Genomic DNA, 19318 nt, shown 5'->3' on the forward strand with positions numbered 1-19318 from the left:
GATCAGAGTGCTAAAACCCTCAAAATTCTATAGTAAATGAGCTTTAATGCCCCGTACACACGATCAGAAATTCTGACAGCAAAAGTCAGATGTGAGCTTTTGAACGGAAATTCCGACCGTGTGTATGCTCCATCAGACTTTCCACCAGCAAAAGATTGAGAGCTGGTTCTCAAATTTTCAGACGGAAAAAATTCCTGTCGGAAATCCTGTAGCAATTTCGTCGCGCAAAATTCTGACGCATGCTTGGAAACAGTTTGACGCATGCTCGGAAGCATTGAACTTAATTTTCTCTGCTCGTCGTAGTGTTATACGTCACCGCGTTTTTGACGGTCGAAAGTTCAGAGAACTTTTGTGTGACCGTGTGTATGCAACCAAGCTTGAGTGGAATTCCGATGGAAAATCCGATCGTGTGTACGGGTGTTTGTGTATTATTCTTGATTTAAGTTAATAAGGGTCTCCATTTATTTCTGTATTGACACTACAGTTTTGATCTTCAAATTCTTGAAGTTCTAGAGTTTCGCCCCGGTGGGTGGCATTTAATTGGTTTAGAGACTGCACAGTGTGAAGTGTTCAATTACACTATTTTATATTTTAAGATGCTACCAAGTGACATAGTACCACATAGACAACTTTAACCCATTAATTATAGTATTTCAATGTTTATGATACAGTAATTATGTTAGTAGGTGCCACTGCTAAAAATGAAAGCTTGTTTCAATTTAGTTTATGTGTATTTTGTAGTGGTGCACCGAAATGGAAATTTCAGAACCGAAACGAAACCGAAATAAAAAAAAATGTCAGGCCGAAACCGAAACCGAAAATTACATATTTTTTTTAAATAATTGTATGTTAAAACATACTCTCACTGTGCCCCCAATTGCCGACTGTGCCCCCAATTGCCGCCTCACTGTGCCCCCCATTACCGTCTCACTGTGCCCCGAATTGCCGCCTCGTGTTTCTTTTTTTTTTATTACTTTATCACTTTTTTTTTTTGTAGCTTGTTTTACTTTTTTTATTTTTGTATAATTTTCTTTTTAATATTATTTTTCTTATTTACTTTTTAATTACTTATTTTAACAATTTAGCAATTGTGATAGCAATTGGAGGTGACAGGTTCTCTTTTTTAACCCTGTCACCTCCAAAAACATGTTGTATGAGTGTGGTGAGGAGACAATGAGCACAACCTGCTGCCCATTCACTAAGTGCAGAGAGCATACATCTCCTGTAACAGCAGTAAGAGGAGCATCCAGCATGTCTGTCCTGGTGCCACCACCATCCTTCTAGCAGTACACAGGGATGGCATTAGGACTGGGCACAGTGCTGCTGTGTATAGGCTGTCTCTCTCAGCCTTGGTACGGATGTGTGTGCGGAGTGCAGAGAGCCCCGTGCAGGAGCTGGAGCAGCCCGCAGCCTGAGCCAACATTACTTAATACAGCGCGGCCCCGACTCGGGGGATGGTCTCCAGATAGGCAGATGGACGGCTCCTGGATGCCGGGCTGTGCTCTATTTCTCTCCCCCTCTACACGCTGGCCTGCAGTCCAGGAATTCCAGCAACAGAGACCCGCCGGTTAGAAAAGAAACTCTCCGCCGCCCGTAGGATGAAACTGTCTTCGCTCTGCTACACAGCCCCCCTCCTCCTAACCCCACGCTGCGATAGACAGAAAACATCTCAGCATTAGAACAGCATTCTGTTTAACACAGCGTGGTTAGGAGCAGGCGGGGCTGTGTGCGAGCAAAGCGAAGACAATTTCAGTGTGTTTTACCGCTCTGCAGCCACTAGTCATATCGGCAATTTTAAAGCTGTTTCGGCATGTGCCCAAAACAGCTGTTTTCGGCCGATATGTTTCGGCACCGATATATCGGTGCACCCCTAGTATTTTGAGCTTCTAATCTAGTCCTAAAAAGGTGAACATGCCTGTATTTTCCCAGTAGGCACAAAATGGCTTTGTAGAAAAGGCACACACATTTTTTCCCGTATGAATATTTGGATTAGCCACACAGTTAGAACAGGCTGAATGTGCTGTCATGGCTATAAAAATAACATATATTGAAGACTGTATCTCCTTGCCACCAGCACCTCTGGACAGTTTGGAACCTTTTAGTGATGTTTTTGTGCTTACAGACTTCTTTGAGTACAACGTGTGTTATACTTTATCAGACAGATGTGATCATCCAGTATCCTCTTTGTCATTAAGACCTCCATATTGTCTACTAATCTAATGCTCAGGACATCAATTTTAAGCCATCACAGATCTCACTAAGTTATCTCCAGTTATCTCCAGTTCTTGTAGGTAGCAGTAGCATTGGTGAAATGATTCTATTTGTACTATTGCGAACTCTAGTCAGGTGTAAATTGAAGACGCATCAGCCCTGGAGCATTGGCTGGGCAGTCGACCCCACAAATGGTCTACTTTGTCTTGCAATACAATAAATATTTCCTGAACTTTCCATCTCAGTTCATCTTTCCAGTAAATTGCTATTTACAATATTGATACTTGTAGTCTTGTGGGAGTTTCAATTGACAAGAGAATTCCCTGTTATGTCTACTTCACACAGGTTTTAGTTTTTAAACACAAGTTTGAAGAGTATCATTGGTGGCAAGTATTTATAAAGTATTTATATAGCCTTCAGCAAATTGCTTAAAACCTTTATAAAGATAACTTCAAACAATAAGGCATTGGAGTGCTAGCAATCTTTAATATAACTACAGCTATGGGAAGCACTGTCACTAAGATCTGTGTACAGCTCTTTTGGGTTAAAGCTGAAAGAGGCTTTACTGGCTTCATGAAAGTTCTGCAAAATTTGCTGAAAGCTTTATATGTGCTTCTTAAAGGCTTACAGAATACAATGGTCTTCTGCATGGTCTTCTGCATTTTAGCCTCTGTAATATGTGAAAATGTATGTGCTTTACCTACTGTGTATGTGTGTGCTTATATATAATTCCGAAAAGTTTGGAAAGCCATTGGTTGCTTTATTTATTACTAACCAGTATGAGGGTCTATATTTTCGATCCCTCAACGTTCTGGTAATTCAGCTCCCTTCTTTCTCAAGAAAACCAACTGGAATAGAAAGCATTGGGTTTTCTCATGCAGGTGCTGCTTTGAGTACCATTGAGTACCATTCTAAAGGGCACAAGCAAAGATACAATATATTTTGGCAGAGCTGTGGAAATTTTCAGGGTGCATTTGGAATCACTGGTTACAGCTAACAGAAGGATGGTGGACCCTTTTTAAATGTGGGAGAAATGTGTAAGCTGCTTTCGTGGTACCTCCTACAGAAAATATTAGTTGATTACCTGCCATGCTCATACTTTGGATTCAACACTTTTATCAGCACTGACCCAATAATGAAATGTGCATTTGATGAAATCAGAGTGAATTTATGATTCCTGATTTGTATTCATGTTCTCAGAAACTCAGAAAGTATTGAAGGCAAAGGATCAGCATCAACAACCACTAGCATTTTCAGTAGGTCAGTAATGACGGTTCACTTACTGCTTTTGTGGGGGGTTCTCCTTTAACGGATACTGTGACAGTGCCATGTAATGGTGTAGTTGTTTCTGTACATTATATAAAGGAAACAGCAAAACATGAATTGCTGAGACCATAAAAACATGAATAATGATAAACATAACGGATTAATTTCCCATTCAACTATAATGTAACATCAGTAAAAATATTTCCAGCTTAGTAAAAAATCCCAATGTTAGTTGACCAGAAATGTGCATTATATTAGAAGCTCCCATGGCTCTGCAGCTATCTGTATCACTATGTGCTTTTTTTCCTCTAGCTGCCTGTCAATCGATCTATGTACGTAGTAATTTCCTTGTACTGCATAATTAACACATGGTCAAAAAATGTGTTCTTTTTCAATTTTGATGATTGCGGGTTATGTTTACTGTAAGTCAGAAGCATCTCTTAAAAACCTGAGCAAGATTTTCAGAAACAGCCTGCAATAAAAATCACACACGCTTCATAAAACACTACTTGATTGATATCACTTGCACCATTAGGAACTAAACGACAAAGGATGTAATTTCAGTTCTCGCATGCAATATTAATCGAAAGCCTTTAAACCATCCTACTGATGGGAACTTTGACAACATGACATTTGAAGAATTGTTAGCCAAAGTCATTTTATCTTAGTCACATTTTCAAGTAAAAATATAGAAAAAAAAAGCCTGCTATTTTCCTATTTCAGATTTGCATGCCTTTTTCTCTTTATACTTTGGAAAACTTAGAGCAATGGCAGGAGAGAGACCCTATACCTGATGCATTTTATGGGATGAGCGCTCTCTCTGGATTGGTTTTCTGTATATGCAGTGATGTCGTGCAACAGGACTATTTGCTGCTCCTTATTTAATTTTCCCGATGGGCACTGAGTGCTACTCCTAATTCTCGAAACAGTACTCTATTACAGTCCATGTGAAGTTCACTGAATATCATATGAACTCAAACAAAATAAATTAGTAGCCACATTCAGATTATGACCATATTTCTAAGAAAGGTAATTGCACAGTCCTAATTATTATTTTTTTATTTGTTGTTTATCTTTCTTATGGAGGGAAAAATAGCTTGTTCTTGATGATAACATTACTTGGAATTGCAAGTTCTACTGACCTATACCTCCTTTATGAGTCAGCATCACATGACCAGTGATGCCAATTAAATTGAGACAATGTGACTAGCATGTGGTGAGGTCTTGCTTGAACCCCACCTGTAAAGTTTTGCGTAAGATGCATTCCAGCTAGCCTTAGACACTGTCTTGAGGTAGCGACAGCCACAATAAAGCTTCCTGCGGGTAGAAGAGTTTTTCTTATGGGTCCCATCTGACCTTGAATCCCAGGTACAGTTACTTATCTTGCAACCACTATAGTTCCTCTGCTGAACCAATTAAAGCAAAACCTCAGCATGCAAAAACATACCATTGGCCTCTTTGAAAAATTGAGTTTGATACCTCTTTTCTGACACCCAATATTCCAAAAGGCATAATGCATATTATTTTTATTATTATTGTTTGCTGTCATTTCCATGTCGACTCCTGGGGACCACATGGATAGTGCTTCTCCAGAGCAATTGGGTCTAAATTACGTGTTTATAATTTCAGTGGTTGCAATCTTTTGTTTATAGAGGGCATAAATACTGCAATTCCTTTTCATTTATACTGTTGTTCCCACAATTCCCTATTGGAAAAGTGCTGACCACCTACTGTAGGTGAACGTCATAATTTTCTGCCCTAGAAAGCTATTTCTAAAACTGGTGTATTTATATAAACTAAGGACAGTTGGTGGCTGTTTTCCTGCCAAGAGATTACGCTTATAATGTTATCACTTTGGATCCTCATTCTCTATCTTATACAAAACGTGGAAAATATCCTTGCTCTGAGAGATAAGCCCATCTTAATCTGAAATCTCCTGTGTCTTTAAAGAACAAATTGGCAAATTCTCCTAAGGGATGCCCGTTTTTACACGTAAAATGTTTACATTTTATTTCAGGCTACTGTTTTAAATTGTTCATTATATAAACTGTAAGCCAATGAGCAAATTCACGTTACACTGCATAACAGAGTGCCACAGGCAAAGAAAGCAGTAGAGAAGTGTTTCAGTTCAGCTGCTGCTCTCATTCAGTTAGAAGGGTAAACTTGTGCAGTGTAAAGACTTACTCTAATAGCCAAGCTTTATGAGAAAACATTTCACTGCTGTGTTATCGGGAACATGTGAAAGTAATTATGGATGGATGGAGAGGTAACAAAAAGAGCAGAACGTTGTACTACAATATTAAGGACAATATGGAGTCTGAGGGTGGTTTGGTGGTCATCAGGTATAGATGTTTGTATTTGTAATGTCTATCTAAAAGAAGAAATACATTTTGTTTTTGTGTCATTTTTAAAAGGGAGAAAAGGAATGAGAGGTATTCAAGGGCTGCCATTGCTGACCTCCTTTTAGGAATGCTAGTTGATTGGTAGTCTCTGGCTTAAGTAGTCCCTAGATCCAGTACAAGCATGAAGATTATAAAGTCAGGATGAGGTTGGAACTCCTGATCAGCATGCTTGTTCCAGGTCATATCCCTAGAAACTAAAAATGCCATTGGAACAACTTGACAGTCAGGTAACTAGCAGTTCATTAATGACCGTCTCTGTTTTCTCTTGTTAAAGATCTTAAATGTGATCTTAGGCAGATATACACAGATTAATGCAGTTTTGCATTCAATAAAAATAATTAAATTAAAAATTTCAATAAAAAAATAAATATTGAGGGGCAGATCCACAAAGAAATTACGCCGGCGTATCTCTTTATACGCCGCATAATTTAAAATTTTGCGCGTCGTATCTTTGTTTTGTATCCACAAAACAAGATACGACGGCATCTCGGCTAGATCCGACAGGCGTATGTCTTAGTACTCCGTCGGATCTAAGCTGCCATTTTTCAGCGGCCGCTAGGTGGCGTTTCCGTCGAATTCCGTGTCAAGTATGCAAATTAGCTATTTACGGCGATCCACGAACGTACATCTGGCCGGCACATTGTTTTTACGTTGTTTGCGTTCGGCTTTTTCCGGCGTATAGTTAAAGCTGCTATATGGTGGCGTACTCAATGTTAAGTATGGCTGTCGTTCCCGCGTACAACTTTGAATTTTTTACGTAGTTTGCGTAAGTCGTTCGCGAATATGATTTTGCGTAGAATGACGTCACCATCGTAAGCATTGGCTGGTTCCGGTTTTATTTCGAGCATGCGCACTGGGATACCCCCACGGACGGCGCATGCGCAGTTAAAAAAAAATGCCGTTTACGTCGGGTCACGACGTATTTACATAAAACACGCCCCCATTACACCCATTTGAATTCCGCACCTTACGGCACAAATTCTTTGAGGATTCAAAATAAAATAAATAAGTTACGGCGGCGTAGTGTATCTTAGATACGCTGCGCCTGGCGCAAAGGTACGTGAATCTGCCCCTAAATGTATGTTTAAATACAAATAGCCTAAGTGCCTGTATTTTTAAGTGATTGTAAACCTTCACCTTGTAAAACAATCCATTCAGTTTAAAAAAATAAATAAAAGGTAAACCGTTTGTGTATAAATATAAAAAACATTATAAGTACCCTTTTTTTTATAAGTTATCACATGCCCTCTATCTCCTGCTGCATAAGAGCTGGTGGAGTAGAAACAACAGTACACTGATCTTCCCAGTGAAAGGCTGTGCGGACGGGGGGCGTGTCAGGACAAGTCTTTTACAGGGTATGATCTAAATGCTGGTGCTGTGTATGTGAACTAGCAGCCAGCACTGATTTATCATTTACTTTTGTAAATAAACAGTCAGTGTTGGTGTGGCTGTGTGATCTTTCCAATATAGCTCATACTGCCACACCAGTGCTTACTGTTCATTCACAATAGTTAAAAGTCAGTTAGCTTCATGGGGCTTCATAATCTATCAACTGCAAGCACTAAATGTTCGTTTACTACTGCTTGTGCTGTGAATGAAAAGCCAGCACTGAACATTGCACAAAATCTTTTTTACAGGTAGAACAGTGCTTATAGTTCTGGCTGTATCTCTCCCAGATGAACACCCATGCATTGGGCTTTAGTCTGGGGTGGAGCTATAACCAGCATTAAACAGAAATATAATTTGGCTTTAAAAGGGCCACCGTTTAAAATGGAACGTAGTTATATATTGTGTGGTTATGGTACAGCAGTAGAGAAAAGTCAGGTTGCCAACCAAGCCCACCTGTCCTCAAGCGCTGTGTATATTTGTTACAATTTAATTAAAGGAGTTACACATCCCTGGCAAGTGAAACAGCTCTGTTACATGCGTTTTAACTGTGAATTTAGCTGTTTTGCACACGCTGGAATGATAAAACATGATATAGTCTTCCAACAATATCCCAAAAACAAAAGTGTTTAAGTCTATTAGGCCTCTTCAGCGTAAAACTGACAGTTCTGGCCTTGAAAAGGTGATTAACCTAATTCCTAGTGCAAGAAAAGAAATAGCTGTAGATTATAGTGACCAGTCCTGTTCTGGATAACATCAAAACCTTGCAATTCATTGGTTATTTCAGGCAAGATCACATTTTCTTTTTTTCCCCCTGTTATTGTAGTTGTAGTAATTTCTACTGTTTGTGGGATAAACTTAATCAAGAAGGCCCTTAGCTGTAACAGTGATAAAAATGAAAGGCACAAAGGCCATATTGTTTCTTGGTAGTAATGATGTGTGCTGTACAGCACTGATACATTACACTGAGCTCAGTATAGACATAGATAGATTAATATATTAATGTATAATGTTTGCTAATCTAAAGGATTGGTTTCTGCACATCTATCTGGCACCTTCTCTACTTTAGCATGACATACATTAAACTGACTTTTTCTACAGTATCGGTTCTCTTCAGACAGATTTCTTTTAATTGGGCGCTCGTTTTGACTGGTTGAATTACCTTGTAACTGTCTTGTTGAAATGTGCCTGGATGGCCCGAGCAGTGATTCTAATCAAATACAATGACACCCACTGGTGTGGATAAAGGCAGCACTGATTAATTGCAATAAAATCTACCTGACTTGTAACTCTGATGAATTTATGTGGTTCTCTCTTGCCATCCATCCATCCATCCATAAGAATTTTCTGCAAGGCAGTCAAATGGAAAATACTACTAAATATTTATTGTTAATAGAATTGGCAAGCTAGTGTAAAACAGGCCAGACAAATCACTTACCATTAACTGTACAGCTAAGAATGTCTCTCTTTAAATATGAAAGCAGTTCTGATGTAGCGCACACATGGTTATTCTGCTGGTGGAACAATATGAGTAATATTCATCAACTAGGAAATGTTCTGACATGATACAAATGTCATTTCTGTCCAAAGTCAATGTAGCTGCGAGACTTATATTGTAGACGGCTACACAAATCTTTCAGCTGACATATAATTAATGAAGTCATGCAGGTGTCTTGGAACTCTCCGTTTTGCTTTAGCTAATATTTTACTATGAAAGCAGAGATGTTAGGGTGTTCAAGCGTGTACTTACTGTAAAGATTTTTGTGTGATAGATGATTATTAATTTTGGCTCTGAGTATAATTTCATAAGAGAAAATTAGCCGTATAGATTTTTTTTTCTTAAAGCATTTTTATAGGAGAGAGGGCTATCTATGTAATTCAGTGTTTTTCAATTTTTTATTTTAATTGTGGCTCCTTATAAAAAGTATTCAAAACCGTAAGGCACCCTAGTCTAAACGCCCAAGCTGTCTTGCATACACACGGTCACATCAAATTCCGACCGTCAAAAACACGGTGACGTACAACACTACAACGAGCCGAGAAAAATGAAGTTCAATGCTTCTGAACATGTGTTGACTTGATTCTGAGCATGCGTGATTTTTAGTCTGTCGAAATTGCAACCAAACGAACGGAAAAATTGAGAACATGTTCTCTATCTAATTCTGTTGGAATTTCCGAGGGAAAAAGTCAGATGGGGCATACACAGACGGAATATCAGATGAAAAGCTTCCGTCAGACTTTTTCCGTAGGAAATTCCGCTCGTGTGTACAAGGCATAAGACAATGCGCACACAACCACCTTGATGAAATTAACTTCCCATCAGAAGCCCCCCTTCACATCAGAGGTTATTCCATCATATCAGAGGCTCCCCCATCACATCAGAGTTCCTCCTTCACATTAGAGTCTCCCCATCGCATTAAAGGGATTGTAAAGGTTTTTTTTTTTAATAACAAACATGTTATACTTACCTGCTCTGTACAAAGCTTTTGCACAGAGCAGCCCCGATCCTCCTCTTCTGGGGTGTCCTGGCATCGCTCCTGGCTCCACCTATTCATCAGGGGTGCCCCAACTGAGAGACGTTTTCCATGGGGGCACCCGTGCGGGTGCGTGCTCACGAGTCCCGCTGCTGCTTCCATTGACACAGACAGCGGGACTAAGCCACCCCCCCCAGCTCACTTGTCACTGGATTTGATTGACAGCAAAAGCCAATGGCTCATCTATCCAGTGAGGATGGAGATAGCGGCTGGAGTGGCTGGGCTCATGCACATCGCTGGAAAGAACGGGCTCAGGTTAGAAAAATGGAGGGCTCTGGGGGCAGCTGCAGCACAGAAGGTTTTTCATCTTAATGCAAAGAATGCATTAAGGTGAAAAACCTGGAGTCAGAGGCCCCCAATCACATCAAAGTACCCCTTATACAAGAGAGCCCCCAATAAATCAGAATCCTCTGTCACCATAGAGTTCCCCTCTGAATCATAGAGTCCTCTCATTCATCTGTGAACTAGGGCACACTGGGTCTGGTGCTCACAGCACCCTGTACTCCTGGGGAATCCAAAGGGCACCCTGATCGAGAAAAACTGATTTTTTTCATTGATTAATTTCCCATAATTCTAAAGATGTTGGTTGTACATCGATTTAATAATATGTACATGTATAATATGTAACTCTCAACTACAAAAAAAAAAATGTTTTAAATGTTTGTTTTCTTTTTTGGTACTGACAATAATAAATTAAATTAATGCACAAAACCACTACTCTTTCCATAAAAGAGGTCAATGAGCAATAATTATTTGTTCATTGCGTTATGTATATATTGATGTAGTTGGATCATTAAAAGCATCACTAGGACTTGGTGCTCTTCGCACCTCACTTTATCTCTCTTTTAGGGCTTGTTCACATTACAATCCCCACATTCAGTGTACTTTTCCACATCCCCGTTTTTATTTATTTTTTACTTTTTTTACTTGAATTTTCAATGCTAAGGATTCCTCTCTCATGTTTGTGCGTTCCTGTTCAATTTCACTTTTTTACATGCATTCTGGAGAAGGAAAATGCATGCTGCTGTATTTTTTATTTTTTTTTGCATTTCTAAGCTGAATTCAGTGGCGTGAACTAGGATTATAGGAAAACTGCGAATGTGTTCGGGATGCGTTTAAATAAAATAGAACCTAAAAGCAAATGTGAACAAGCCCTCACTGTGTGTGTAACTCTAACCATTTAAAAAAAAAAAAAGTTACCACTAGAGGCTTCAGAACAGAGTATGACTTGTGGAACAGAGACCCTATCATGATTTCAATCAATCAGTAAAAGATATGTCTATGTTTTGTCATACTGAATAATTATCCAATATTCAATATTATATTGTCAGTTTGGTTAGTAAACTTGCTAGCCTTGTATTCCCTATGCTTGAACGCCCAATCATAAATAACATATTAAAATGAGTGTTAAGAACTTTCAACTTTTTTGTTGGATGCTAGCACCCCAGAGTTTCTGGTATGTCTCTGGGACTCCTTGATGGACTTCCTATCTTTCTACATGGCAGACAGTACAATACTCCGCAGTAATGGGGTCCAGAGATTTCAGAGATGTTAGAAGAGAGTCGATGAATTAACCTTCTAGTATTCATATAAAGGGCCCGTTTAAACGTGTTAAATGTGTTGTAATACAAGTCATTGCAGGTATACAGGTTGTCTTGTGTTACAGGTTGTCTCTGCTAGTTCACATTTGTGCAATAAAAAGTCATGTGTTTTCTGTTTTTTTAACCATCAATGTGCAGTACAGTGCCTATTAATGACAATGGCAGCTTGGACCTATGCATATACCATTCCTGGCTGATGCACCTGGAAGATGGAAATCACTGAAGTAGACACCACTACAATGATATTGTCTAGCTTTTCAGGTCCCATGTAGAGTGGCTGTCCTGCTGCATTCTGAACACAGGAGGTTGGCCACGTGGTAGGAGAGCCATTAAGAGAATACTGCATTTTCTGAAAAAAAAATTCAAAATGCAACAGGGCAGGAGGTCACTAGAGTAGCAAGGTCTTCCAGCTTCCAGGGTCATCAGTCAGGTATGGTATATACATAGTTACAGTGTAACTATGTATAAATAGAAAGTACAGGCTGGCAACTCATCAGCTTCTCCATAGAAAATATTTATTGAAGCATTAAAGCAGTAACATCATCCAAAAATGCTGACGTGTTTCGGCCTTAGGCCTTCATCTTATGTATAAACTATCCACACCTGGATCTCATCTTTAAGTGTTACTATTTAGTATATACAACTAAAACTAATATTTGCAAGGTCTCTAGCTTAATTAAGCATTGTCCTTTTTTCTTTATGACCAGCATTAGGAGGAGAGGGAATATTTTTTTTTTCTGTGTTGTAATGAAGGGAACAGTCATTAGGTATATGAGTCTTCTGATGTTGTAATCAGATGTGATTCAGTCTGTTAAATATCTACACTACAACATCTGTTTCACAGAGTGACCTTCTGCTGAAGAATATTTAGTATCTATTAGCAAATCAACGTACAGACCTACACACTCTGAAATCCACTAAACTGGCAGGGGATACCGCTGTTAAGCTATTGCTTTGCTTCAAATGATTACTGTTAAGTAATGCTTAAAAGAAACACTGTTCAAATAATCATGGGAATGACATGTCTTGTAAGAATGTGTGCTATCAAACTGAATCCTTTATATATATATTTATATATATATATATATATATATATATATATATATGTGTGTGTGTGTGTGTGTGTGTGTATATATATATATATATATATATATATATATATATATATATATATATATATATATATATCTTTATTGTTTTATTGAGCTATTTTAAAAAGCACAGTAACTGCATCTCATAAAACTGTTCATGTGCTAATGTAAATGAAAACCAATATAAAGAACCCAGCACTAGTTTACCATCTGTTTTAATGTTAATTCGAGCGTTGGGTGCCCAAGGTAAATTTATCACAGTGAGAATGTCATTTAAGACCCTCCAGGATAAATATTTTTTTTATAATTAATTGTCCATTTGCAGATTAATTTCAGCCTACTGATGGTGTTTAATATTTTTCTACTCCACAGAGCAATCGTCAAACAATCAAGGCCAGTCAACGTTGCAGCCGTTACCACCTTCTCACAAGCAGCACCCTGCAGCTAATCAGCCATCCATCACATCCCTCAACCGCAATTCTCTGACACATAGGAGGAACCAAAGTCCGGCCCCGCCGGCTGCACTGCCCGCCGAGCTGCAAACCACACCTGAGTCCGTCCAGCTGCAGGACAGCTGGGTCCTTGGCAGTAATGTGCCACTGGAGAGCAGGTAACTCTATGTACTGACAGTCAGTAGCAAACTAAAGGAGAACTGCACTCAGCTATTCATTTAGCCTGGAGTGGAGGATGTATATGGCAATAAATGCATCCATTTATAATTATACCTGTGAAGATCTGCTTCAGTAAAGTTCATAATAATTCTTCTGATTATCTCCACCAAAGTAATTGAAGGTGGTTGTTGGCTTGGTGAAAAAGTCCTCAGTAATTTAACAGGGACTGCAGGTCAATCTATTGTGAATAGAAAATTGAATACTGACATTGTACAACTGTGTCTGTTAATAAAACATCTGTGTATGCTGTTGTAGTTATCATTGGAGAGTAAACAAGTGTACTGAATCCTAGAATTGAGGATGGGTTCACACTATGTGCGGCCATGGCTCGCAGCAGTGGGTCCGGTGCGTCCCTATTCACCATTTCAGGTCCGAATTTTTGCTTGAATTCAGACCTGAAACGGAGCCAAAGACGCACATGACACTTTTGCTGTGTGCTTCGCGACTGCCCCGGAGTGAACTGGCTCCATTGAGAGCTGGTCACACTCTGTCATCTGAGTTGGATGCAGGGAAATCTCTGCATCTAATTTGTATAAGTGTGAACCCAGCCTGACTTGGAGCTAGTAAGTTTTCAATAACCAGTCCAGCAGACCTCCAGTTTAGCTTGCTACACCTGGCATACAGGCTGGTATTGCCATATTTCCCATTGAACCGGCATATTCGGTCCATATGTTTAGGCCCTTAAACCTAAAATAAATAAATGGAGGAAAGTAAATTAACACCATAATCCCTTATATTTCATGCTGGGTGCTCCTCCTTGTACGATAAGATTTGCCACCTCTTTACCATACATCTTTCAACCAATAAATAACATTTACTATGTAATCATTGTTACTAATACATTATACTCAGAGCAAGCATGCTACTGATATAGTAATTAGATCATAAATTGAAAATACACTTTTGATACTATACTAATGTACAGTGGAACCTCGGTTTAAGAGTAACTTGGTTTGAGAGCGTTTTGATTTGCGAGCAACTTTTTTTTTTATTCTGACTCGGTTTGCGAGTGTTGACTCGCAAGACAAGCAGAATTCAAGCTAAATAGGCCTGCAATACCACATTTGGCCTGAGGTACGGGGCACAGAAGCCAAGCAGAGCTGAAAATAGGCCTGCTAAAGAGCTGAAAATAGGGGAGCAGGAAACGAGCCAAAGTCTCCTCTGGCCTTTTTGGCCATTTTTGGCGCTCTCTGGGGCCCCCTCCTCTGGCCACATTCGGTATTGCATCCAATTGAAGTCAATGCGGAACAAATAACTTTTGTTTCCATTGACTTCAATTAGAAAACTCACTTTGATATGCGAGTACTTTGGATTACGAGCATACTCCTGAAAAGGAATATGCTCGTAATCCGAGGTTCAACTAAAAAAAATAAAAAAAGTTGTTTGCTAGGGAAGGCCAACTTTTATTTTTATTTTTAAACCCCTTCTTAAAACAACAATAAAGCAGAAAAAAAGATATTATATCTGTGTTCGTCTGTTCTAAACCTTTTAGTATATTTCTACTAATGCACTATGATTGGAATGTATTCATTATATGTCATTGTGTCAGTGTCTTAGCAGTTAGAAGAAAGTGTCTGACAAAGGCAGATGCTGTCAGGAAATCATGATGTACCATATGCCACATGTACTGTACATATGAAATGTTTCCTAAACGGGCTGCTGCTACTGAAGAAAGAAAAAAACTTTTCTTGAACACTTTTTATAAGTGTACTTTGTGTTCACATTGTTATTAATGGGCTGCTTTGGTCAAAGTGCTTGAAGACTTTTAAAAAAAGGTCAGTTAGTTTTGCTGTTTATCCCAAGTCCGTGCTGTGTGATTGCACTGCAAAAAGAAGCTCTTACCCAAAAGCTTCAAGTAAGCCAGCTGTGCCCTGTACAGAACAATGGAGAGCCTGAAGTCCTACAGCTGTTGGTAGTCTGTGTTTCCCGTGTTTCTCAGCCAGTCAATGTCACAGGCTAAATGCTTGCAATCAATGTGTGCGCATATAGTTTATTGCTTTTATTGCTTTTATTTTCAGTAGAAAATGATACACAGTGTATTAAATTATATCTAAATCTAACAATCCAAGAGTATAATATATGCTAGGCTTACCAGATCTTAGATGTGGCAGCTGCAATTCTTCTATTTTTCAGGATTTTTCCCTTTTATTTTCAACAAGTGATTCTGCCAATTGCACACTATTGGCCAGATTCAGAGAGAGTTACGCCGGTGTATCAGTAGATACGCCGACGTAACTCTGAATCTGCACCGTCGTAAGTTTAAGGCCACGTACAGACGAGAGGATTTCCAGCGGACATTCCTCCTCCGGATTTTGATCTGATGGCTTGTACACACCATCAGATCAAAATCCGCACGGAAAACATCCACGGTCACGTGTCACGCCGTCGCCGCCAAGATGACGCGGCAACGTGCACGACGCGGCAACGTGCACGACGCTGGAAGGTAAATACTTCCACGCATGCGTCGAATCATTCCGACGCATGCGAGGGATGTGGAGCGGACGGACTTATCCGGTGAGTCTGTACAGACGACCGGATAAGTCCAAAGGACAGGATTCCAGCGGATAGATTTTGTAGCATGCTACAAAATTTTTATCCGCTGGGAATCCGTCGGCTGGACAAATGTCCGCCGAAAATTGTCCGCTCGGGCCTACACACGACCGGATCTATCCGCTGGAACTGATCCACGGATAAATCCCAGCGGATAGATCCGGTCGTGTGTACGGGGCCTTAGTGTATTCTCAAACTGAGATACACTTAAACCTAGCTAAGATACGACAGCTTGCGCCGTCGTATCTTAGGGTGCAATATTTAGGCTGGCCGCTAGGTGGCGTTTCCGTCGAGTTTGGCGTAGAATATGTAAATGACTAGATACGCCTATTCATGAACGTACGTGCGCCCGTCGCAGTAAAAATACAACGTTTACGTAAGGCGTTTTCAGGCGTAAAGTTATTCCATCAAATAGCTGGACTAGTCAATGTTAAGTATGGCCGTCGTTCCCGCGTCGAAATTTGAAAATTTTACGTCGTTTTCGTAAGTCGTCCGTGAATAGGGCTGGACATAATTTATGTTCATGTCGAAACCAATACATCCTTGCGGCGTACTTTGGAGCAATGCACACTGGGATATGTACACTGACGGCGCATGCGCCTTTCGTAAAAAACGTCAATCACATCGGGTCACCCCCCATTAACATAAAACACACGCCCTCATCCAAATTTGAATTAGGCGCTCCATTTACGCTACGCCGCCGTAAGTTAGGAGGCAAGTACTTTGTGAATACAGTACTTGCCTCTCTGACTTAAGGTGGTGTAGCCTAAATACGATACGCTACTCCGCCTTAAAGTTGTGGCGCTCTCTCTGAATCCAGCTATATGGGGTTGATTTGCTAAAACTGTTGAGTGCAAAATCTGGTGCAGATGTGCATGGTAGCCAATCTGCTTCTAACTTCAGCTTGTTGAGTAAAAAACAAAAACAAAAAAAAACTGGAAGCTCATTGGTTTCTAGGTATAGCTGCACCAGATGTTGCACTCTCTGTGTTAGTAAATTAACACCTTCGTGACCTAACGTGACAATGCTCACTCACCCTACTGTATCTATGGCAGGCATGTCCAAAGTCCGGCCCACGGGCCAATTGCGGCCCACATTCCAGTTCAATATGGCCTCCCTGGTGGTTTGGATATGTATATCTTTTGTGGCTCCCAGTGCCACAAAAGATATATATATATATATATATATATATATATATATATATATATATATATATACCATATTTATCAGCGCTGCCTCGGAGGGGACAGGGAGGGGGCAGGACGAGCGCCATCAGATTACACACAGGAGAATCTCCTGTTTACTCTGCGGTGTCTGTAATAGGAAGTTCCTTCTCCTGGGCTGCCATTGGACCACTGTTCTGTCTATTATAGGAGACAGGACTTTGTATTAAAGAGGCAGCCGAGTAAACAGGAGATTATCCTGTATGTAATCTGTCAGTGCTCGTTAAGTCCCCCTCCCTGTCCCCTCCGAGGCTGTAGATGTGCATTGATCAGGTTGCACTGATGGCAATGGTAAGGCTGCATTCATGGCACATGTGAGGCTGCATTCGTGGCAATGGTAAGGCTGCATTCGTGGCAATGGTAAGGCTGAATTTGTGGCAATGGTGAGGCTGCATTCATGGCAACGGTGGGGCTGCATTCATGGCAATGGTGAGACTGCAGATGGGCACTGATTAGTATGCATTGATGGGCACTGACCCTTATTTTGCTTCACAGTTCTTTATTTAAAATGTACATTCTTTCCTGAAACTTCCCTCTTAAAGTGAAGGTGCGTGTTATACGCCGATAACTACGATATATCCAAATAACAAGCCCAAGCTCATCCTTAGTCCTGAGCGGGATTCGTTGGGGCCACAAAAGATATATATACATATATATATATATATATATATATATATATATCTCCCAAAATAACATGCCCATGCTCATCTCTTCACCATACACAGCCACAAAGGCAAGAGAATTCTTGTTGGGCAGTGTAGTAGTAGTGCGCAAAATGGTCGGCCCTCACGCATGTTCACTTCATCAAATCTGGCCCTCTTTGAAAAAAGTTTGGACACCCCTGATCCAACGCTGTATCCTGGCCTAGGCCAACAAGGCCCAGGCCTAGGGCATCACTTTGCAGGGAGGCAGCACAGAGAGAGTCCCCACCGGCTTGCGCTACACTGTTAGTGCAATGCAAGCTGTTTCTAATTTTGACTGTCCTATCATCCTGGACCACAAACCTTCCTCACTGTGCTATATGTTTTCTGCTGCACCATTGGCATGGTTATATCTTCTCAGTCCTCTCCATAAAATTTACAGAAATTTGTGCTTAACCACTTAAGGACCGCCTCCTGCAGATATACGTTGGCAGAATGGCACGGCTGGGCACAAGCACGTACCGGTATGTACTCTTTAAGTGCCCACCCGTGGGTCGCGGCCGTGCACCCACGGTGTGCGCCCGCGACCCGGTCTGAAGCTCCGCGGCCGTGGGACCCGATCGCCACCGGAATCCCGCGATCGGCCCCCGGAGCTGAAGAACGGGGAGCGCTGTGTGTAAACACAGCTTCCCCGTTCTTCACAGTGGCAGCTTCATTGATTGTGTGTTCTATAATATAGGGAAACACGATCAACGACGTCACACATCCAGCTCCGCCCTCCTACAGTTAGAAGAACATATGAGGTCACACATAACCACTACAGCGCCCCCTAGTGGTCAACTCCTAAACTGCACTGTAATTTTCACAGTAAACAGTGCATTTTTATAGCATTTTTTGCTGTGAAAATGACAATGGTCCCAAAAATGTCTCAAAATTGTCCGATGTGTTCGTCATAATGTCGCAGTCACAAAATCACAAAAACCGACAGTGTGTACGCGGCATAAGGGTGACGTCACGCAGGCTTGGTGGTGGCAACAACTAAGCAGAATCAGGATCCCTAAGGGCTCATTTACGCTCTCTGAAAGTCCGGCCGTGTGTATGAGGCATTATAGACTGCATGCCAGTCTATATGGAATTGCTCCCTCACCCCCCCCCCCCCCCGCTCTGCCTTCCCGAAATAGAAAGATAGCAGATTTAGCAACATTCTGGGCAAGTGTAAGTAGAAGTCTCTACCATGTGGCTCTTCTGCTAGTGATGTATGTGTGACATCAGGCTTAGTGCACAATAGAGGCCCTGTCATTTAACTGTTGGAAAACAGTAATTGCTTTAATCTCAAGTTTCAACAAATATACATTTCGGGGGGGGGGGGGATTCTGTACACCAACTGTGTACAGAAAGCCTCCAGGTTGCCATATTGCATTTTAGAGAAAATTACAGCCCTGAAGATTGAAATGGAAAGGTTATTTTTAATAACATTAAAGAGGAAGTAAACCCTGATGGGTGTTAATTCCTCTTTATCTCCCTGCAAAGGTAAAGCATAATGGACTACATAGCCCATTATGTGATACTTACCTGCAGGAGAAGCCCACAATGTCCCTGTCTTCCTCGCTAGTAGCGAGCGTCCATTCTTCACCCCTCTTCCTTCCGGGGCCACGAACTCCGGCTCTGTGACTGGCCGGAGTCGCGTGATGTCGCGTTTACGTCACTTCTGCGCACTGTGCATGCGCGTGGGAGCCGCCTTT

General features: G+C 40.8%; 1 protein-coding gene across 3 annotated transcripts in view; it reads left to right on the forward strand.

Annotated features, from left to right (window-relative positions):
* Positions 1–19318, forward strand: part of TENM3 (teneurin transmembrane protein 3) — a 1530681-nt gene that overhangs the window by 1162209 nt on the left and 349154 nt on the right. For all 3 annotated transcript variants that reach the window (XM_040333815.1, XM_040333823.1, XM_040333831.1), the window contains one exon: positions 12864–13101. In XM_040333815.1, coding sequence (XP_040189749.1) covers positions 12864–13101 — 238 coding nt within the window. The remainder of the gene's footprint in view (positions 1–12863; positions 13102–19318) is intronic.

This window comes from Rana temporaria, chromosome 1, assembly GCF_905171775.1.
Source record: "Rana temporaria chromosome 1, aRanTem1.1, whole genome shotgun sequence".
In the NCBI taxonomy this organism is placed as follows: domain Eukaryota; kingdom Metazoa; phylum Chordata; class Amphibia; order Anura; family Ranidae; genus Rana; species Rana temporaria.